General features: G+C 50.5%; 1 protein-coding gene across 6 annotated transcripts in view; it reads left to right on the top strand.

Annotated features, from left to right (window-relative positions):
- Nucleotides 1–22,923, top strand: part of PPFIA1 (PTPRF interacting protein alpha 1) — a 131,200-nt gene that overhangs the window by 81,792 nt on the left and 26,485 nt on the right. For all 6 annotated transcript variants that reach the window (XM_064287617.1, XM_064287619.1, XM_064287616.1 and 3 more), the window contains 5 exons: nt 3,040–3,263; nt 6,446–6,677; nt 12,630–12,781; nt 14,211–14,383; nt 15,466–15,559. In XM_064287617.1, the coding sequence (XP_064143687.1) occupies nt 3,040–3,263; nt 6,446–6,677; nt 12,630–12,781; nt 14,211–14,383; nt 15,466–15,559 (875 nt within the window). The remainder of the gene's footprint in view (nt 1–3,039; nt 3,264–6,445; nt 6,678–12,629; nt 12,782–14,210; nt 14,384–15,465; nt 15,560–22,923) is intronic.

Below are 22,923 nucleotides of genomic sequence, written 5' to 3'. Positions count from 1 at the left end.
ATAGACTCTCACAGGGAAAGGGTGGGAGCAAGGACACCTATCAGGAGACTATTGCAGTAGTCCAGGTGAGAGCATCTGCTGACAGGGAGCAGGGCATAGCTGTGGAGATGGTGAAAAGTGATTAGACTGTGTCCACGTAAGGCGGAGCCAAAGAGTTCCCGATGGGTGATTGGACTGTGGCCGCGTCATAAGGCGGAGCCAAGGAGAGTTCCTGATGGGTGGTTGGACTGTGGCCACATCATAAGGCAGAGCCAATGAGAGTTCCCAATGGATGATTGGACTGTGGCCACATTGTAAGGTGAAGCCAACGAGAGCTCTCGATGGAGTGGATGTAGAGTGAGAAAGAAAAAAAGAGTCAAGATGACTCTGAGGGTTTAGGCTTGAACACCTGGAAGGATGGAGGAGTCTTCTGGCTGAGATGAGGAAGACTGCAGGGATGGGGGAAGACAGGCTCAGCTTTGGCAGTGTCATGGCTGATGTGCCTACTAGGTGCCCAGGCAGAGGTATCAAGAAGGCAGTTGGGTATTCTAGTCTGGGACCCAAGCAAGAAGTCTAGGCTGGACATAAAAGCTCAGGAGTCATGAGTATATGGGTGGTATTTAAAGTTACAAGACTGGGGGAAGTCGCCACGTGGGCGCCTGGTGGTAGAGATGAGGTTCACGGGAGTCGCCGCATGGGCACCTGGTGGTAGAGGTGAGGTTCACGGGAGTCGCCGCGTGGGCGCCTGGTGGTAGAGGTGAGGTTCACGGGAGTCGCCGCGTGGGCGCCTGGTGGTAGAGGTGAGGTTCACGGGAGTCGCCGCGTGGGCGCCTGGTTCGCAGATTAGAGGTCGAGGAGCTTGAGAAGAAACAGACCGAGGAGGAGCGGCCAGCAAGGTCGGAGGAAAACCAGGAGTGGTGGGATCCAGAGCCAAGAGAGCAGGCTGCTTCAGGGGAGAGGGGAGGGCAGTGAGCCTGACCCTGGTTCTGGGCCAAGGAAGTGGCCAGTGCGTGTAGTGACGTGGGGCCGTGGGAGACTTCACAGCTGGTTCTGCTGGAGGGACGGTGCTCAGAGCCTGCTTGCCGCCAGCTCGAGGGCGCAGGGTAAGGACATGGAGGCAGAATGGACACAGCTCTTTGGAGGAGTTACATCATGGTTAGAGAAATGGACTGCTAGCCGGAAGGACACACGGGAGTAAAAGTTTTGTGGTTTCTGTTATTTTCTTAGGCTCTTGGGAATGATTCAGTACAAAGGGGAAAATTGATTATTCCAGAGAGAGGGGTAAATTAATGGCGAGAGGTCACTGAGAAAGCCCAAGATAGGAGAACTGGCCCTGTGAAAACAATGTGGGGGTGGCGTCTGACCTCTAACTTCACAGGGACGAGGGAGAATCAAGACCAGCAGCCCAAGGCTGATTCTTACGAGGCAGAAGTTAGATGTGCCTTCTCTCTGGGCCATCTTTACTGGTTCTGACACCAGCCGTCCCTCCCACGCACCCTCTGCTTCTCTGCTGGTTTTGATAGTTCGTTGCAGCGGCTACGCAGAACTCATAGACAGTACTCACGATTATGGGGTTTATTAGGGAAGTAACAGGACTACTCAGAATCAGGAATGCTCAGGATAAAGTTCTTCCATCAGGACAGCCTTTTCTCAGCCGTGCCTGCAGGCAGGTCTCTCTCTGGCCCTTGGCTCTTTGGCCTGGCCTCTGCCCCTCAAGCTTTTTCAGCTGTGCCGATAAGTGCCCATAGGCACTCGACTCTGTCAGTAAGCCTCGCCCAAAGGTGCTCAGCTCTAGCTCTGTGGGTCAGCAAACCTAGCTCCACCAAGTGCCCAGAGGCACCGTACTCCACCAGCAAGCTTCCTGCCCAAGGACGTTCAGTTTTCTTGCTCCATGGGCTGGGAAGCCCTGCGCCATCTCCTGCTGGTCTTTCCTGCAGGTCTCTCCTGCCGCCATCTCTCTGCCACCACTTCTCAGCTCAGGGATCCCAGGTCCAAAGGATGTGCTCTGTTCTTGGCCCTTCTTCCTTGGTGAGATGCCCTCTCTGCTCTGTAATTGGCTCTCTTTTAAGCCTAGCGGCATGGCAAAACTGACTAATCCCCTCATTAGGGTTCTATACACCTTATTTGCATGGTCCCACCCAGTCATTTGGTGGGAGAGAAAGGCCATACGAAAGCAATCCGTCCTACCGCAGGCACTCATCGGTCATCTCGAGAGGGAGGCCAAGCACGTGGGCACAGGCCAGGGAGGTGGCAATATGCCATGGGATGTCAAGAAATTCTCTTCTGGTTGCTTTGCTTTCTTATCAGTGAATTGGGAACCACCATCAACTGAGAGAGGCTTGAAGAGGGAGGAGCAGGCGTGAGTCACCTTGAAGGAGAGAAGTTCCACTGCCCCCCAGCATGCACAGTGCTTGTTGGACATGCTCAGTATAAGCGTTATTTGTTAAAAGTGTTATTTGTTAATCTTGCAAGAGAGCTCAGCGTTTCTCTAGAAAACTTAGTTGCCAAGTCATAATTACGTCGTCTGATGGGCTCCCTCTTCATTGCTTCCATTCTGCTGCCCATTTTTGCTTTTTCAGTGCTTCTTAGTACCAGCTTCAGAAAAGGGAGGACATTGAAACCCAGAGTAGCTGTAATGTTACTTGGTGACACTTGGAAAATGTTTGGCAACTGAGGTGAACCCAACTGATGTAATTAATGTTTTTAGATTTCCCATTAGGGCAGCTGTCCTGGCACAGACGTACTTGATTAACTTCCAGGTTTTGTTTCTGGCTCAGTCATGGCATCATTGTGAGTAATGCTGGGGAGGTGCCTCATATCCACCTGAAGACGTTACTCTTACGAGGCAGTCTGAGAAAGGGATTATTCTCCTACCCCCGTTTCATAAATTGTCTCTGTTTAATAGATGTCACCCTCTAATAGGCATAACCCATTTTTCTAAAATCTTTTTCATGTAAACATTTTTTGAAAGTCTCTGATAGATCTCTTTTAAGCTCCTCTTTTTTTTCACTAATGCCGTGATTTTCCTTCTTGGCTGAGATCTGGTTTTCTTGTTTATAGGTACAAACGCTTAACGAACAGGACTGGGAGCGTGCCCAACAAGCCAGCGTCTTGGCAAATGTTGCACAAGCGTTTGAGAGTGACGTGGACATGTCTGACGGGGAAGACGACAGAGACACTCTCTTCAGCTCTGTCGACCTGCTGTCGCCCAGTGGGCAGGCCGACGCCCAGACATTAGCCCTGATGCTGCAGGAACAGCTGGACGCTATCAACAAAGAGATCAGGTGGGTGTCCTGTGCGCAGCGTGGCGTGAAACACCGTGGTTTATCTTGTTCCTCTTGGAAAGTCTGGGAAACATCTTTTAAATGTTCCGTAATTATTAAAAAAAGCTTACTTAAATTCTGCTTGACACATTTGAAGGTCTGAGACTACCCTTGATGCATAAAACTCAAGTAATTCTGGCACTCTGTCCACCACGATGGCTCCTCTGCATTGTGTCAGATGTCATGGGCCTAGCTGGGGAGCCCGCAGGGGAGCTCACGGGACACCGCACTGGGGGTCCGCAGACAGCTGGGCTTGTCCAGTCCTACAGCTGTGCAAGAGCCGAGCCTGGCAGTCCTACAGCTGTGCGAGAGCTGAGCCTGGCAGGATGGGTGAGATGAGAACATGCTGGGACAGAGGCTGATGCAGGAGGACAGCCTCATCCGGAGCGCAGAGGGAAGGCCTGCCGCAGGGGCGGGGACACAGTGGAGAGCCGGGGAGAGACTCACTGTCGGGTGTGTGTCTGAATCTTTTAATCTCATGAGTACTTAGCTCTTTCCTTTAGAAACTCTGTTAGCCTTTAAAATGGGAAATTTCTAAAACAGCGTGCCACCATGAAATGGGAATCCAGAGAATGACTCTTATAGCGCAGAAGAGGCCTGGCGGCCCTGTGCCCACCCTGGCCCATCTAGGGGAGCCCCCTGAGGTCAGCTCTGTACACTCAGCATGCCACAACCTGTCCAGGGGAGCCCCCTGAGGTCAGCTCTGTGTGCTCAGCATGCCACATCCTGTCCTGAGTCCAGATGAGGGGCTCCCATGTGCGTGTGTGCACGTGTGTGTGTAAAAATGGCATGGTGGCATCGTTGGACCTCCTTGTCTAACTTCACAAAGGGGAAAGAGAATCATTACCTGATTCCTATGAAGCAGAGGTCAGATATTCCTCCTCTCTCCATCCTTTTTACCAATTCTGACACCAGCTGTCCCTCCCAGGGCACTCTGTTTCTCTCCTGGGTTCAATAATTTGTTGCAGTGACCACACAGAACTCGCAGACAACGCTCACAGTTATGGGGTCTATTAGGGAAGTAACAGGCTACGATTCAGGATCAAGGGTGACTCAGGATATAGTTCTTTGATCAGGACAGCCTCCTCTCAGCTGTGCCCATAGGGAGGCCTCTCTCTTCGCCCCTTCAACCTGGTCTCTGTCCTGCTCAGGCAAGTGTTACAGAGCTATTTAGTTTAGCTCTGCCGTGAGTACCCAGAGTTATCTCACTGCAACAGTAAGTCTTGGCCTAAAGGTGCTCAGCTTTCTTGGTGTGTGAGACAGTGAACCTAGCTCCACTGACAAGTGCCCATAGGCACCCTACTCTGGTAGGAAGCCTCCTGCCCGAAGGCTTTCTCCCTCTGTGGATTGGCACACCCACTGTAACCACTTTACTCTGGGCTGAGAAGCTCACTACGCCATCTCTTGCCGGTCTCCTGGTTGCTGCCACCGTTTCTCTGCCACTGCTTCTCACCGTATTGCACCGTCTCCAGTGTTACAGTTCTCTCTGTTTGTCTTGGGTCTAGGAGTTCCTCAGCGCAGAGACCTCGGGCCCAGAGGATTCACTGTGCTCTTGTCTCTTCTTAGTGATACCGAGACCCCCCGCCTCAACCTTTGGGATGGTTCATTTTAGCCTAGTGGGATGGCAAAACTTACCAATCCCCTCATTAGGGTTCCACGCACCTCTTTTGCATTGTTAGCAAGCTGTCCAACCCCCTTGGTGGGCCACAAGGACCTTATTTGCATAGCCCCACCCAGGCATCTGGTAGGAGTTAGAAGACCATGGCAAGAAAGGCCATATAAATGATCTGTCGCACTGCAGTGTGACTTCACATTGCCGCGGGTGGGGTTGCTGGCCACGTTTTGTTCTTGTAACGCTAACAGGCAGAAGTCCCCATTCCTGCCTGGCGGGAACATGAGGTGACCAGGAAAAGGTCAGCAGAATCCGCATCAGAGAGGGCTGGAGACTTTGAAGGAAAGATTCCCCTGCCTAGGCTGCTGGCCTCACACGCTGACTTCTCACACGCCATCTGTAAATGCTGCTGAAGGGCTTGGATAGCCTTTCCCCGTCGTTATGAGAAACAGGAATGCCAAAGCATTATAGGGAGCCCTGGTGGCGCAGTGGTTCAGAGCTCAGACTGCTGATCGAAAGGTCAGCAGTTTGAACCCACCAGCTGCTCCTTGGAAACCCTATGGGGCAGTTCTGCTCTGTCCTGTAGGGTCGCTATGAGTCTGAATTGGCTAAACGGCACACAACCAATGCCAACGAGGTATTATATGCCTGTATTTTTAATTTTTACAGTGCTCTGGTTGAAAAGTGGGTTTTTTTCTTATGCAACACGTTGAACTAGCTTAAGTGGTAATTTCAACCACTGACTTTTAGATTTTTTTTCTGTTAATAAGAACAGAACATGTTTAGGATTTGTAAGTAGAGCTTTCATTGGAAAGGGTTCTACAGGCTCCCAGTACTTTAATATTAGAATAATTATGATTGGCACAGTCACATATTAAAATCACTGTGTAATCATTGGCCGCCCTTCAGGATGGGAGACTTAACCTTGAATCGCAGCTTCGTGCAGCATGGTTGATGTGAAGCAGGGCGCTCAGGTGGGCTAGTAGGCAATTCCTTCAGATCACACTGAGGTTTGAATTTAAACTTAAAAAAAAATCAGCCCAGCATTTTCATTTAGTCTGGAGACTTAGATGTCTGGAAACTGCTCATCGCTTCATGGATTCGTTCCCTAGTTGTGTCGAAGTTCTTGACTTGCACTTGAAGAAACTGATAGTGGCAGCTCTGAGCAGGGTGGGGGGTGGGCTGTGGAACTGAAGTATCTCATCGTGTAGTGAGGAGGTTATTCGCTGAAACCTTAGAAAGAGTTGCCAGCCAGCCCCCACCCAGGTTTCCGTGTACATGGGGAAAATCAAGCATAACTTTTATCAGAACCAACTTTACAAGACTTGGTAGAGGATTTCCTTCTTGTTCCAAAATTCAGTTGATTAAAAAGATGGAAAGTCGGTCATTTTTGCCACAGTGCTTCTTGTTGGAGCACCTGGTTCCTGGAGTCCCACTGCTCACAGCCCAGAGGAGGAGGGTGGGTGTGGAGATCGGGGCCCCCTCATCTCCGGGCTGCTGAGTAAGGCTGAGCTGCTGTGCTTCCTTTCAGGTTGATTCAGGAGGAGAAGGAGAGCGCAGAGCAGCGGGCCGAGGAGATCGAGAGCAGAGTCGGGAGCGGGAGTCTGGACAATCTTGATCGTTTTAGATCAATGAGCTCTATCCCCCCATATCCTGCCCCATCACTGGCTGGCTCCTCCCCTCCAGGCAGCGGCCGCTCCACCCCGAGAAGGATCCCCCAGAGTCCCGCCAGGGAAGTAGACCGACTGGGCATCATGACTCTAGTAAGTCTTTGCCTTCTCTCCTGCGCGGCCCACTCCCTCGCTTCTAGCACACCGGGCTTGCATCCTGTGCGTGAGTCCTGTGCGTGAGTCCTGTGCATGAGTCCTGTGCCTGATGGATATGCTTGTTCACCCAGAAGGACAGTGGGTGCTTGCATTGCCCTCAGAGGCTGGAGATTTTAAAAAGCAGCTAGTGTCTAATCACTCCGCAGATAGCACCGTGCCAAGTTCACTCTAACATTGGAGGGGCCAGTGCGTGTGTTGTCGTTGACTCATCGGAAGACTGTATTCACGTGACTTTGTAGAAACAGCAGCCAGAAGGGGAAATATTTTCTGTTCTGTAGCAGTAGACAAAAGGAGCCCTGGTGGCGCAGTGGTTAAAGCGCTTGGCTGCTAACCCAAAGGTCAGCGGTTTGTCCCTCCGGCCCCTCTGCAGGAGAAACATGTGGCAGCCTGCGTCCTAAAGATTTGTGACCTTGGAACCCCTATGGGGCAGGCAGTTCTCCTCTGACCTCTGGGGTCACTGCGTGTCGGAATTGACTTGATGGCGGTGGGCTTGGTTTGGTTTAGGGTTCCTTTTAAGGAGCCCGGATGACACAGTGGTTACGCACTCGGCTGTTAACCGAAAGGGCGGCCGTTCAAACCCACCAGCCGCTCTGTGGGAGAAGGATGTGGCAGTCTGCTTCCATAAAGGTTTATGCCTTGGAAACCCTGGGGGCAGTTCTGCCCTTCCCTGTGGGGTCGCTGTGGGTCAGAGTCAACTCGACAACCATGGGTTTGGGTTTGGGTTTGGGTTTTGAGGAATGGACAGTTGAACAAAAGTAAAACTCGCATAGGCAGGCCTCATGGCAGAGAGACAGTGTACAACGGGGGCTGGCATCTGGCTTTACATTAGGGATCCCTCAGTGGAGGGCGCAGGACCTGCCGGTCAACAAGGGAGCTGGGAGGTTCTCTTAGGATCCGGCTCGGCAGGGTCCTCCCATCCACATCCCATAAAAGCCAGGTCGCTCGCTTCATGGTATCCTGAGAAAGCAGGTGGCCTCCTTCCCTGTCTGCCTGGGATCTACACACGTGCTGACCTTCTGGTGTTGGCAGCAGTCTGCACTCTGAGAACGTTGTACGGCTTTGTAGTGTATCGGTTTGGGCTTTGTGGTTGCGCTGCCCTTGTGCCATGTGGATTCCTGTGTACGACGTTCTGTTACCCTCCATTTCCATTTTGGCAGTGTTGTTAGCCAGCAGATAGTTAAATCAACTATGAATCATTTTAGTGGCACAGGAAGGGGTAACCAGCCTGTTTTGCAGTGTTTTGACCTGCCGTTTCTCTCGTTTACATCATTAGCTAATGAGCTAATTAATACTTTACCCCCTTGGGCAGTTTCCCTGCGGTTTCTTGCTGATTTCCGCCAAGCACGGCTGTAAAACCAGTTGTGTGTGTTTTTCCTGTGTTCACAGTTCCATGTGCTGGCTGACGGTCTGTGCTCCTGTGGTTGCTTTTGACCTCCTTGTCATCCTGGTGTTTGTTTTATGATTATAGCCATCTGCAGACCCATTTTTAACCCAGGCCTCAGGCCCCCATCTGTCCGTAGTCCATGCGTCCACCTCCCCTCCCAGCCCTCCCCTGTGCTGTAGCCATCTCACACCGCACGCCCAGGTGACGAGCAGCAACGCTTGGGCTGATCGCCTGCTTTATTAGTGGGCCTTTTTTTCTGCTTTGTCCTCATTTCTCATTAAAAACTGATTTTTTTTCCCCAGTAGCAATGAATTGCAATTAGTGTATCAGTGCATAGCAGATATGTATAAAGGCACGCCATGGGCAGTTTTCACTCAGAGGAGCTCTGTAGTTGATAGGTGAGACGTTTCCTCCATGAAGCTGTAACCCACCGAGTGTGCAGTCCGTGGCAGCTTCACACAGAAAGTGTACTTCCCCACCAGGTGTGCAGTCCATGGCGGCTTCACACAAACAGTGTACTTCCCCACCAGCTGTGTAGTCCATGGCGGCTTCACACAGTGTACTTCCCCACCAGGTGTGCAGTCCATGGCAGCCTCACACAGATAGTGTACTTCCCCACCAGGTGTACAGTCCATGGCAGCTTCACACGGGCTGTGTACTTCCCCACCAGGTGTATGGTCCATGGCAGCTTCACACAGACAGTGTACTTCCCCACCAGGTGTATGGTCCATGGCAGCTTCACACAGACAGTTTACTTCCCCACCAGGTGTGCAGTCCATGGCGGCTTCACACAGTGTACTTCCCCACCAGGTGTGCAGTCCATGGCAGCTTCACACAGACAGTGTACTTCCCCACCAGGTGTGCAGTCCATGGTGGCTTCACACAGTGTACTTCCCCACCAGGTGTGCGGTCCATGGCGGCTTCACACAGACAGTGTACTTCCCCACCAGGTGTGCAGTCCATGGCGGCTTCACACAGTGTACTTCCCCACCAGGTGTGCGGTCCATGGCAGCTTCACACAGACAGTGTACTTCCCCACCAGGTGTGCAGTCCATGGCAGCTTCACACAGTGTACTTCCCCACCAGGTGTGCGGTCCATGGCAGCTTCACACAGACAGTGTACTTCCCCACCAGGTGTGCAGTCCATGGCGGCTTCACACAGTGTACTTCCCCACCAGGTGTGCGGTCCATGGCGGCTTCACACAGACAGTGTACTTCCCCACCAGGTGTGCAGTCCATGGCGGCTTCACACAGTGTACTTCCCCACCAGGTGTGCGGTCCATGGCGGCTTCACACAGACAGTGTACTTCCCCACCAGGTGTGCAGTCCATGGCGGCTTCACACAGTGTACTTCCCCACCAGGTGTGCGGTCCATGGCAGCTTCACACAGACAGTGTACTTCCCCACCAGGTGTGCAGTCCATGGCAGCTTCACACAGTGTACTTCCCCACCAGGTGTGCGGTCCATGGCAGCTTTACACAGACAGTGTACTTCCCCACCAGGTGTGCAGTCCATGGCAGCTTCACACAGACAGTGTAGTTCCTGGTTCTGTTCCCTGTCTTCCAGACTGTAAATCTCACCCACTCCCTGAAAACGCATGGCTGATGTGTTTCATGGGCTGACTTTTCACATGAATTACAGGTGTAAGATGGAGCCACTCCACCTGCTTTTATGGCAGCCTTTGTTCTCATGCGTTTTTCACAGCATGCCTTTAATTTTGGATGCAATTATTTTTGAGAAGTGGTGGATCAAACTCTAGGTAAGGATATTATGTTAGTATCCAATAGGTGATTAATAGTAGGTTTGTTTAGTTTTGTATTAGGTATTACAATAACTTCTTCATCAACCAGGATATTTAAAAGTGTGATATGTTTTTCATTAAGGAAACCAAGCTGTAGAGCATCTGGCGCTACAGTTACTGGGCCTTTGCTATACAGAGTGCCCTGCTGGAACAGTCTCTAGTGTAACGGGATTTTATCTCTTAACGTCCAGCACTTCTCTAACAAACCTCCGGTTATTGTATGGGTAAATCCTGTGATGGAGAAACGTCACTTCCAGCCGCGTTTCGGAGTCCCCCCTCACTCACCCCGCCCTCCCGTTCACGGTGTGATGTTTTTGCCTGTACTGATCCTTAACGTTTTTAACGTCAGAGCCTGCAGTAAGTCTGGTTTCTCTTTATTTCTTCGCATGCGCCTCTCAGCCTAGTGATTTAAGGAAACACCGTAGAAAGGTAACATTTTCAGTGATTTCAGATGTTTTTGTTTCTCTGTGACGTATTGAAGAGTGCATGTTACGGTCTACGTCAGTGTAACTCTGTGCTGTCGTGTAACAGTGGACAGTTGCAGTTGTAATGAGAATGTATAAGCTTGTCCAACACATGACGTATGATGATGTCTTCTGATGGGAATTGATCAGCATTGGTTTTCATAGAAGATTAGGACCAGTAAGAATTTGCCTTTCTCCCCTTCCTGAGTGTTGCATGTTACGTATAATAGATGAAGTTTTTAAAAATGAGACGTTATTGAAGAGAGTTTCCGTAGTTTTTCGATTTGGGAAAACCAAATTTTACTAACAGCCATCATCATAGCCCACGTTTATCCTGCCAGGCCCAGGGTGGGGAGCGTCACACATCTCTTATCTTGTTTGGTCCTCGCTGACTCCCGTTATTGGGCCCATCTTACAGATGTGGAGCCTGGGGTGTAGAGGGCCCCGCGGTACGCCCAGTCACACCGTCAGCGAGCAGTGGGGTCAGCTTTCACCACCTGCACCCGTCCCCATGTCACCTCCGGCCTCCTGTCCTCCAGACACTCACTCCGTAGAGCGTTCCTGGTGGAGGGCTTGGAGGAAGTGCAGTGCACAGAGGAACAGACCTGGTTAGTGGTTGCTCTTTATGTCGACCACAGTTCCTGCCTCATGGTTTCCATGCCCCACTCAGCCTCTGTCCCCACATCCACCCCAGCCTGCTTGGGTGCTTGCAGGACAGCCCCCAGACCTCAGGGCAGCTGGGTGCTCCCCAGGGTCTGTGCACACCCGCTGGGCAGCAGCTTGTGTGTGAGCTCCTGGGCAGTGCAGTGCCCTGAGCTACATGTACCGCTTGCCTTCAGCCTCCCCTTCTGGTGAGTTTGTGACCGTGGGGATACCATTCACCCCCTTTGTGCCCTGGTCTGCTTTCCCATTAAGGGAAGATGATGACAGAGTGGTATTCCACCAGGTGGCCACAGTCCTGTGCCATCTGTACAGTGAGATAGGGGACCAGCCCAGCAGCGCAGCCCCAGCACTGCCCTGCAGGTCAGTCAGCCCAGCAGCGCCGCCCTGCGGGTCAGTAGGCCCAGCACCACCCCTGGCACGTCACCTTCCTCTTCCTTCTCAGTGTTAGTGAGGCCTGCCAAGATGGTGCCCCGCTTTCCTGGAGCTCACGAGTCTAGGAGAGGTCCGTCAGGATGGTGCAGAAGCCAGGTGCAAGTGCTGGGTGGGTGCCCCTTCCCAGAGGGGTGCAGGAGGAGGAGGGAGCAGACCAGGCTGGCTGAGCGAGACTACCCTAGGGAGGTGCCCGCTGAGCTAGCTGGGCTTTGAAACGTGGGCAGGCTTGTTCTCGTGCAGCTGGGTCACCTCAGCCGCAGACATTGCTCCCTAGCTTGCTCTTTTCCTTACAGGTGGTTTTTTAAACCTGAAGTTGAAATCTATCCCTGTTTTGTATTGATCACTCCTAGAAAATAGGGGAGGGCCCAGAATTTATCCACCTGTCGATGAAGATGATATCTTACACTCTCAGCTCTACTTAGCGCTTTTCCAGCTGGTTCTCACTGAACCATTGTGGCGCTGCGATGGGGTTGATATTCTTTGCACAATCCCATTAAAATCCTATTAGAAAGGCAGATGTCAACTGTTCATGTCTTACCGTTCAAGGAGTGATCACTGTGCCAATGGTTCATGTGATCCAGGCCTGTGTCAAAAACACAAAACCCAAATTTAGAAATAAGCCGTGTCTGCATGCTAAGGGGTGCATCTGTTAACAGCAGTGCAACCATCCTCTTCTCACCCCCACGCTCCACACACCCACGTTCCTTTACAGAAAGGAAAAACCTGAGTTGGAAAAAGATCTTTTGTGAATGATATAGCTAGGATTATTTCACCTAAGCTGTCTAAAACCTATAATGATGCCTCTTCAGGGGCACTGTCCCCGTCTTGCCTGACCCTCCAGTGCTTGTCCTCACAAAAGGCCTGGAATTCTCTGGAGGGCGGAGCCAGGTGCTGTGAGGGTGGTGCTGAGGCAGAGGCGAGGGCCGGCTTCCTGCGAGGTTTGGCTCTGCTGTGAGCCGCGGGCCCCCCGCTTCTCGTCAGTAAGACAGCCCTGTATGACAGCGTTCAACTGAAACAGGCATCTTGCACTTAGCAGAAAGCATGGCTAACAGATTTTCAGATGCATTTGTCATGATAATTTAAGGGCTGTGTGGCTTTCTCACAGCTCGCTGTGGACTCATTGTACGCTTCTCTCAACCCCTCAGTTACCAGCTTCCAGAGAAGAGGTACGAGATGACAAGACAACGATAAAATGTGAGACGTCCCCACCCTCCTCCCCACGGTCACTCCGGCTAGACAGGCTACACAAGGGGGCCTTGCACACCGTCAGCCACGAGGACATCAGGGACATACGGAAGTAAGGAGCATGCCACCCTCGCACTGGCCGCCCACCCTAGACCAGTCTGGGGTTGGGTGGTCAGTCCTGACAGACCTGTCAGTCTTTTTCCCTGTAACCCTAGTGAACATAGGTGTGTTGACTTAGCTGCTATCCCTTGGGTACACCTGCTTCAGGCTGCAGCGCGATCCAGCTGCAGGTGCATGTCTGTGTGGGCAGAGTGGCTGTGGAGAGGGAGCAATTCAGTTATACAGGGAAACCTGCAGAAGTGGGAGCCTGTGTAAGGCAGAAACCTGTCAGAGAAGGAAAACACAACTATTTTCCACTAATAGAGAGCGTAGAAAAGTGGTGACTGCACCCTGTCAAAGGCAGAAAACTTGTGAGCCCTAGAAAAACAAGGTGGTTCCATTGAGTTCTGGCTCTCGTAGGTTTTACTGCATCAACAAATGTAGAAAAAGATTATTTCTTTAGAGCCTACAAATTTGACCAGTCTGAGAAATTCCCTTCTGTTATTGATGGAGAACGTACCCAGCAGATTAGAAGTTTCTGATGGGTCTGCCCTGAGATCTGTGTGGCTCTGCCTGACAGATGGACAGACAGTGACTCAGGTGCTTCTTGTCCTTTTGCAAGCTACTCAGAGTTCCAAGTCACCCTGCCCAGTGCTTCCTCCGAGGGACCCAGTAAGCTGTTTTGTTACTAACACACCCCTTTTTCAAGCTACCCCTCGTTGAATTTTTGTAATGGACCAGGCCATACATGATGTGGGTCATGTATATCAGCTTTGCCACAGTCCTGCCAGTAGTTAAAACCCGGCTCCCATTTCACAGACGAGGAAACAGATTATCGGGCAGCAGCTTGCATAGCTGCCGGGAATGGGAACTCAGGTTTTCTGATCCCCGAGGCAGCACTCGCCCGCCGGCTGCTCCCCTGGCTGCCCAGGAGCCTGGCCTCACTCCCTGAGAGGACCCCGCATGGTGGGTGCGGGTGTTCCCTGTGAGGCAGAGCCACAGAGCAGCATCTCAGCTCCCCAGCAACAGTTCTGTTATCCTTACATTATGGTATCATGCTGCTATCGGTACGTCACACTGCTATCGTTACGTCATTAGATCACGCTGCTATCATTACATCATTAGATCACGCTGCCATCATTACATCATTAGATTACGCTGCCATCGTTACATCATTACATCACGCTGCCATCGTTACATCATTAGATCACGCTGCTATCGTTACGTCATTACATCACGCTGCTATCGTTACATCATTGTATCACACCGTTAGCGTGCATACTGCATTGCGTGAGGATTTGGGTAATGGAGACTTGAGCACTTTGTTCTGCGGCTTGAAGACCCACCATTTGAACTGTGAGATGTTCTAAGCTAATATAACTGAACTGCTTTGTTGCGATGAGGGCAAAGGTTAGAGATGAAATGGTCTTCCTTTTTCGAAGCTCAACAGGCTCCCAGGACGGTCACGTGAGCAACCCCAGCAGCAGTAACAGTAGCCAGGACTCGCTCCACAAGGCTCCCAAGAAGAAGGGCATTAAGTCCTCCATCGGCCGCTTGTTTGGCAAGAAAGAGAAAGGTCGACCTGGACAGACTGGCAGAGAATCCCTGGGGCAAGGTTGGTTGACATTCTGTATACTTTTGACACCTTGGGGTAGGGGAGGGAGAGAGATGTGTGCTTGCCCACAGCTCCGACAAGGGGTCTTGCACACAGCCACCCCCATCTAACCGTCCCTCCAAAGCCAGAGCTCAGAGGGTGTGCATTGCTCAGCTGATACACAGGTGAATCAGAGACCCACAGTTGACATTCCTTTGCCCTGAGTGATTTCGCCTTTTGTAGGTATAAAAAGTGTCTGTTTCTTAGACAGCTTTGTGTTGGGTTGTCTAGCAAAAACCGTAGCCTGTAGGAATTGTTTAACTCTGTACCTTGCAAAAAGAGGCCTGGTGGTACGATGGTTAGCTGCTTGGCTGCTGTCCGAAAGTTCGGCGGTTTCGATCAGCCTGCCATCTGCACCACAGGAGAAAAAGACCTGGCAGCCTGCCCGGTGCTGCCCGGCCCTGCACCATCTTCACAGGCACTGCTGTGTTAGAGCCCATGTTGTAGCCACCGTGTCAGTCCCATCTTGTTGAGGGTCTTCGTCTTTTTCGCTGACCCTCTACCAAGCATAACGTCCTTCTCCAGGGACTGGTGCCTCCTGATTACATGTCCAGAGTACTTGAGATCAAGTCTTTTGGTCTTCACTGTTAGGGAGCATCCTGGCTCTGCTTCTTTGTATCTGTAAAGATTACAGTCTTGGAAACCTGTGGGGCAGTTCTGCTCAGTCCTGTAGGGTGGCTGTGAGTCAGAATCGACATGACAGCACCCAGTGAGAACAACATACCTTACAAATACTCATCTACCTATTTAAAACCAAAAACCAGTTGCCGTTGAGTCAGTTCCGACTTGGAGCGACCCTGTGCGTGTCCGAGTAGATCTGCGCTCCACGGGGTTTTCAGTGGCTGGTTTTTCAGAAGTAGATCGCCAGGCCTTTCTTCTGAGGTGCCTCTGGGTGGACTCAAGCCCCCAGCCTTTCGGTTAACAACCGAGAGCTTAACCGTTGATGCCACCCAGGGAGTCCTGCTACCTGTTCACCGCTGTTCACCCAAAACGCTGCTGTGTCGACTGACTCTCAGTGTTTGGACTGCTTTTCTTCCTTGTAGCTGGTGGTTCAGAGGCAGATAACTCATCTCCAGATGCCTTGGGACTTAGCAAACTGGGAGGACAGGCAGAAAAAAATCGTAAACTTCAAAAAAAGTAAGCTTTTTTTTATTATCTCAACATCTTGTGGTTCACTTTTCTACCGTGCCTTCATTTTAACTAATGTATATTTATTAACTGTAATATTTAGCTATACATGTACACGCTCTTCTGAAAACTAACCCAAATCTGTTTTTGAACTCTATTTTCTGGAGGACTTGGAGCGTTTGTGGAATTTTGAAAGAATTACTAGTGGATTTCCCAGTCCACATTGGAGAGTTGTCTAGCTAGGAGACATAGTGGTCACAGGAATCTGCCTCAGCCACCAGAGCTTAGAGCCTGAACCCTGGCTCCTGTGTGGATCAGCTTTGAGGCTCTGGATCAGTTCTTTCACATCCCTGTGCTTCTGCCTTCTCGTCTGTGAGGTGGGAGAAATGGTAGCACACACGTCCTGTGGCTTTTGTGAGACCAAATGGGACCGTAGATATAAAGTCACAGTGCTGACAAGTCATGAACGGGCGTGAGGGTTCACAGATCCCCGTGTTTTACTTCTCTGTCTGGTTGTGACACCGGCAGTGGCACGCAGCACTTCTCTCTCTGCGCCTTGTCACCTGGAGCGAGCTCAGAGCTCACGGGTTAAAAGGACATTGTCCTTCGGGCTGCCAAATAGGCAGACACCAGCCACAAGTTTGGGAGTCCACAGGACACCCTCCCTTCTGACCCATGGGCCACAAATTCAGAGGTTTCCCTCTACCCTTCAGGAAGCCAGGCACAGGCTCAGGGCCTCCCCAGGGTTCCCACTATCCCCTGGGTTTGGTAATTGGCAGGAACCATTCGCAGAACTCATGGAAAATCCTGTACTTAGGATTATGGCTTTACTGTAGCAGAAAAGGATACAAAGGAAGATACAGGGTGAGGTCTGGGGGGGACTCCCAGCTCAGAGCTTCCACGTCCCAGGAACAGAGTGCTGCCCTCCCTCGTGTGTGGACGTATGTCACCAGCCAGGAAGCCCGGAGCTTTTACTGGCCTCATAGTCAGGGTGGAGGTCCACATGTACCAGGCCAGGGGTCATTTGACATATCCTCTGGTGTGCCTTAGATAACAGAGGTACCTCAGTTGCCCAGGAAATGCCAGGGGTTCAGAGTTACCTCTCAGCAAACAAAGGCAAAGACCAAATTACGTGAGGTGAAGTTGAGTTCTTTGTCCCACAGTGGTTGTCACTGAGGCCACAGCAGCACATCAGAATTTGCTGGTCAGACCCATTATCCGCCGAAAACATTCAGTAATTATGTTGCCTGTTCTCTCCTTATGGAGGTTTTGTGCTTTTATCTCAGACTCTAGATGTCATAGTCTATTTGTTAAATTTTAACTCTAAATTAAGTTTTCAGTCACAGTCATTTTCAGCAAAGGTGCACAGACAGGTGCTGTGCCACCCCAGGCTGAGGGCCAGGAGGAATCACGTGTCCCCGCGGTTCCAGGTCTCTCTGGGGAAGAACAGGTGGTGTGTTGGTTGACTGTGTCCAAAACCGTATTTAAGCAGATGAACTAGGTAGTTTGAAATGGTATCTCAGTGAGCTGACAAATGAAAAGTAAAACTAAACCCACTTCTGCAACCAAATAGGCAGTTTGTTCAAGTCCAAGTGTCAGTGAACTTGAAAATGGGAAGGAGGAGTGAAAGCAGAAGCTAGGATGATAAGGCGGGGCTTGGAGAACAGAGGGCAAAACATGCCGGCTTCTTTGAGAAATCTGACCGTGGGAAAAACCACGTGGCCACTCTTAGATGCCCAGAGAATCCAGTACCGGTCAGGGACCCGGGCTCGTGACACTGGCCTCCAGGGTTGCACTGGAGCCAGTGGGCCCCTTGGCCAGAGGCTCAGCGCCTTCAACCCCAATAGTTGCTAGTTGATTCTTCCATTTCATAAGATTGGTTGTGAAATCTGCTGGATTTTAATTCTTCACTCAGAAGTCATAATATATAACTGAACTCGCGGACCATTGATTTACTGCAGGTGAAATGCTGCTATGCTGACAGTACCGTGGGAATATTCTGTCTCTTGGTTCCTTGTAAATGTAGAAACCACTAAACAGCAAAGTCTGACTTGAAAGTTGCTCTCTTTGAGCTGTAGAAAACTGTTAAAATAACCCGGCACCTGCCATTTGGTGACGTGAACTGAATATTAGAGCCAGGCTTTGCTTCCTGGAACCGCTCTGGGAAAGTGTCCCTCAGTCTTGCTGATGAGTTTTATTTCACATCCTTGTACTGGAATGAGAACAGCGAGGCTCACAGCAGTGCAGCTAGATCCCCTTCCCCCGACCCCCACGAGCTTGTAGTTCACGTAGAATAAAAAAAAAATAGTGTGAATTGGCAAAAAGGCTTCACTCTGCTTTGAAAATGTGCTCATAATTCTCAGAAAGTGTACTTGAGCAGCTGGGCAGCATTTATGTTAAATTGCATGCTGGTTTCTGGGGTACCTGTTGTCGTTGGTGTGTGTCTGGAGCTGTGGTGTCCAGATAGATGCCGTTGGCTTTGAACCTCTAACTCTGGGGCCTCAAAGCTGTAACCAAGTGACTGAGTTGTTTCCTGTGCGTGGGATTCAAGTGTAAGTTCTGGAAGGCACTGCCGAGTTACTAGGGGAGATTTCACGGCACAGAGGCTACGCGTCCGACCACAGTGGGTCATTTCGGCTCTGTCAGCCTCATTAGTATGAGGTAAAATTAATTTCCAGAAAAAGGCTTTATTTACAGACATGAAACTATGTGTTGTGAGTTATCCAGAAAAGGTGTAGTGTGGATATACTCTAGTATTTGTGGTCTACTAGATTGAAGAATCAAAATACGTTTCTCAGAAATATTTTCTTTTTACTAACCCATGATTTAACGCAAAGGCATGCTTTTAACTTTTAAAAATCCCTTTTTAGAGAATTTCAAGAACCTAAAATTTTTTTTTTTTTAAGGGAATGTCATAGAAAGAGCTCGGTGGACATGTTACGTGTTTGACGTGTGGTGAATGCTTAATTGAAGGACCTTGCCATCTTAAAATTAGACGGCACGAGTGTTCTTCAGGGGCCCTGGTGGCGCAGTGGGTAAGAGCTACTGCTGCTAACCAAAAGGTCAGTAGTTTGAATCCACCAGCCCCTCCTTGGAAACCCTACAGGGCAGCTCTACCCTGTCCTGTAGGGCGCTGAGTTGAAATCGACTTGATGGCAGCAGGGTTTTTGGTTTTTAATCTTTATCAAACACAGCAGCGACTGTGAGGGTGGGGCAGGACTGGGCAGTAATCCGTTGTGTTGTGCATGGAATTGCTGTGAGTGGGAACCAACTAGCCTGTACCAACAACAACAACGTCCTGAGCTGGTCTGTGTAGGGTCCCTTGCGTTACCTAAGCCCCATCTCAGTAAGTAACTTGTCTGTCCAGCGTCTTTTTCCTGCGTCTCCCTTTCTGCTGCTACAGCGTGCTCTCGGGGTAGGGTGGCCTGGGGCATGCTGTGCCGAGTGGGCTGACCCGGGGGCTCTAGCGTGGACCTTCCTGCAGCCCCTCCGGGGCCCGGGTGAGAAGCGCTGGCCGCGGCCTCTGCCCGTGCACGTCGGGGCGTCGCCGTGCCTCCCCGGGCAGCTGCAGCGCAGGGCTGTGCCGCGTGGGGGGCGTTTTGCCGAAATTACAAGGCCGCGCTCGTGACAGTAGTTAATTCTTTGTACCCGGTGCCATAGCATCAAAAAGCTGTAGTTTCATAAAAGTAAAGCCATCTGTTTAGTCGGGATGGTGGAGAGGAAGAGCTTTCTATCACATGAGTAGCACTCGACCAACGGAGTCTCACACCAGCTCCGTGCTAGAAGAACCACTTGACCATTCATTATGCTTAAGTTGTGAAATGTTTGCCGTGGTTCAGAAATGACACAGCTTTCTCTCATGCGTGTGCCTGCTCCCCGTAGAATGTAGTGGGCTTCTAAAGTGGCTGCTCTTTTAGGACTCATTTTAAAGACTAGGAAACATGCCGAATCAGTTTCCTGTTAGAGCAGAGAGTTGGAAATCAGTCTGGGGTCCAGTATTTGATGCTGAGGAGGGAAGGTAAGCCCGCAGATAACATGGCACCGCAGCGTCTGAGACCGAGTCGCGGCCCTGGCCCCGATCCGTGACACTGTGCAGAAGACGTAGAGCCCCGACGCTGTCTCTGTGGTCCTCTGTACCCTGAGGTCACAGGTGGTAAGAGTGAGGCGGGGCAGCGCACGCCGCAGCGCCACCAGCGGAGGACGGAGAGAACTAACGGCAGCACCAGAGCGACAGTTAGGCGGTATTGAGGGCTGAGGGCCCGTCCTGTTTGTTTTTCCGTCGGTAGTGAAGCAGGAAGTAAATGGATGCTGCGCTGATTACTGGAACATGGTCTGTGGGTTGCTCGTTCTACGGTCCTTTAATCTGTACACGACACGGGCTGAGGAGATGGGCTTTCTGAGTGTCGAGCACTGGCGGTATCAGCGACCGGAGCCCAGCTTCTGGATCCAGCAGAAAAAGGAGGAGTGGCTTTTTATTTTTTTTAATCGTGATGAAAACACCCACACCAGAACATCAGCCAGCACAACAGCTTCCACATTCACAACTCAGTGATGCTGATGGCGTTTTACACGTTGTGTCATCACCTCAGTGCTCCCCTAAACGAAACCCTCCCCCCGTCTCTGGTAACGATTCATAATCTTTGTGTATTTGCTTATTTCATGTAAGTGCGATCAAGCGGTATTTGTCCTTTTTATACTGTCTTCGCTCACTCGGCCTAGTATTTTCAAGGTTCATTCATGTGGTGGCATGCATCAGGACTTCGTTTCTCTTTACGGCCAGAGAACATTCCATCGCGTATGTATACCACATTTTGCTTATCCATTCTGCTGACAGACATGGCGGTCGTTTCCACCTTTTGGATAGTGTAGAAAGTGCTATAGTGAACATTGGCGTACAGGTTTCCGTTTGCGTTCCTGCCTTCACTTCTGGATGTAGACCTAGGATTGGGGTGGCTGGGTCATGTGGAAATTCTTTTTTTTTTGTACTTTAGGTGAAGGTTTACAAAGCAAATTAATTTCTTATTAAACGATTAATACACATACTGTTTTGTGACATTGGTTGCCAACCCCACAACATGTCAGCACCCTCCCCTTCTCTACCTTGAGTTCCCCATTACCAGCTTTCCTGTCCCCTCCTGCTTTCTCATCCTTGCCTCTGGGATGGTGTGCCCCTTTAGTCTCTTTTTGTTTTATGGGCCTGTCTAATCTTTGGCTGAAGGGTGAACCTCAGGAATGACTTCATTACTGAGTTAAAAGGATGTCCAGGGGCCATACTCTTGGGGTTTCTCCAGTCTCTTACAGACCAGTAAGTCTGTTCTATTTTTGTGAGTTAGGATTTTATTCTATCTTTTTTCTCCACCTCTGTCTGAGACCCTCTATTGTGATCCCTGTCAGACCAGTCAGTGGTGGTAGCCAGGCACCAGCTAGTTGTGCTGGACTCGGTCTGGTGGAGACCTTGGTAGTTGTGGTCCCTCAGTCCTTTGGACTCGTCTTTCCCTTGTGTCTTTGGTTTTCTTCATTCTCCCTTGCTCCAGACGGGGTGGGACCAGTAGAGGACCTCAGACAGCTGAGGAGTGTCTTTGTTGGTGCAGCCAAGCAACTCTGAGGGCAGGAGTGGCCTGGCCAGGGTACCTCCAGGTTCTGGGGTCTGCGCCCTCAGACTCGGCGTCTGCCTCCCACATCCCCCTGCACAGCTGCTCAGCAGGGGGCCCCTCTGCCCAGGGTTGAGGACCGTCATCTCCAGAGAAAAACCAGGCTCTGGTAATCCCGCCTGGGGTGAAGGCCCACCCAAGGGTGGTGGACTGACCTGATGGCGTGGCAACCGTGACACAGACCTGGGCCAGCCACCCAGCTGGGGTCTCCAGTCTCTTCTCCCCTACTTCCCCAGGCTCTGCGGTGGATTTTCCTACCCCCTCTGGCTTACCTTTCACCTGGACGCTGGGCCTGATCAGAAGGACACCCTTACAAAAAAAGACGTTTATCTAAGCCACTGCCAGAAGGAGGATGCAGGCTAGGTCCAGACTGACGGACACCAGAATGTTAACAGTAGCCGCCTCCAGGCGTTGGGATCAGATCAGCGAGTGTCCCTTAAATGTTGTCAAGTGCAGGCCGTGGCAGAGTGCCCCGGTCATTTCCCTGCCTGGCTCCCTCCTGAGCTCTGGCAGCAGGGAACCTCGACTGTCCTTGGCTAGTCTGAGGACGTTCAAGGGCTTTATCCCTGACGAGGGTTAGCAGAGCTCAGGTCTCCCACCGAGGTCTGGTCTGCCAGGGAATGAATCATTTTACTTCAGCGTGGCTTACATACGTCTTTAAGTAAGAAGTAGCGGCCACCTTTGAGGAGAATTCATCTTCAGGGAGAAGAAAGGAGCATCTAAATCAGCCAATGGGTGCTTCCTTCTGCCCAGTGAGGCGCTCCTTTCCCTCTTCCTCCAGCACTCAGCGTCATGATCAGTTTGGGGCGGACTCGGCTTCTTTCTTCATTTGTGACTGGGGCTTTGCTTGTTTGAATTAGAAAACCTGCGTTTTATTCTGCTGGAGATACTGAAGAATTTGTTGTATTCTCTGGTACGATTATTCCTAGGTAATTATCATTTTTATGTCCCTGGGAGCCTAAGCTTGAATTAAGGGACATTTACGTGAGGTTTTATGTGGAACATTGTGTTTAGAAAGGTGTGCTTTATTGTACATGGGCGCCACGGTCTTAAGAAAAAGCCTACTACTGTTTACATTTATCGAAGAGCCAGTATTTACCTTCAGAAATGGAAGATTCTGTGGTATGTTCTGCGGAAATTATTGCAGAAAATGAGATGGCTAAAAATGACCTGGGAATTTAAAAATGACTGGGGGCACCTGAGTACAGATAATTTCTGACTTACCACAGGGTTCTGTTCCGACGACTCTCTTGTTAAGTTGATTTTGATGTAAGTCAGACACCTCCTTTGTTCCCATTATCAACTGCCTTTTATTATCGGTGTCTTTGTAACTCATAACATCGGACATCTGAGAATAATAACATCAGCAGGTGATGCACTGCTACATTGTATGTACCACACGTTACTAACATTAAGATGCACACACACAAAAAACCAGACAGTCGTAAGTGCAGTTCATCGTAACTCAAAGACATCTTAAGTCAAGGACTCCCTGTAAATGTGCCCGTCGTCCGAGCCCCAGTCACACCTTCTTGCCTCTGCTTTTCATTTTTAAAATACCAGTCTTTTTTTGGAAGCCTCATGGGTAAAGAACACTATGGAAGATGAACTTCAGAGATTATAGTGTTATTTCATAATCAAACTACATATCATTGGACAAAATCATCTTTAAAGATATTAATGTGGTAAAATTCTGGTCTGGGTATTTAAAAGTAAGGCGTC

This window comes from Loxodonta africana, chromosome 7 (assembly GCF_030014295.1).
Source record: "Loxodonta africana isolate mLoxAfr1 chromosome 7, mLoxAfr1.hap2, whole genome shotgun sequence".
Lineage (NCBI taxonomy): Eukaryota > Metazoa > Chordata > Mammalia > Proboscidea > Elephantidae > Loxodonta > Loxodonta africana.
Note: the sequence above shows the minus strand (reverse complement) of the source record. Positions and strands in the feature narration are given on the sequence as shown.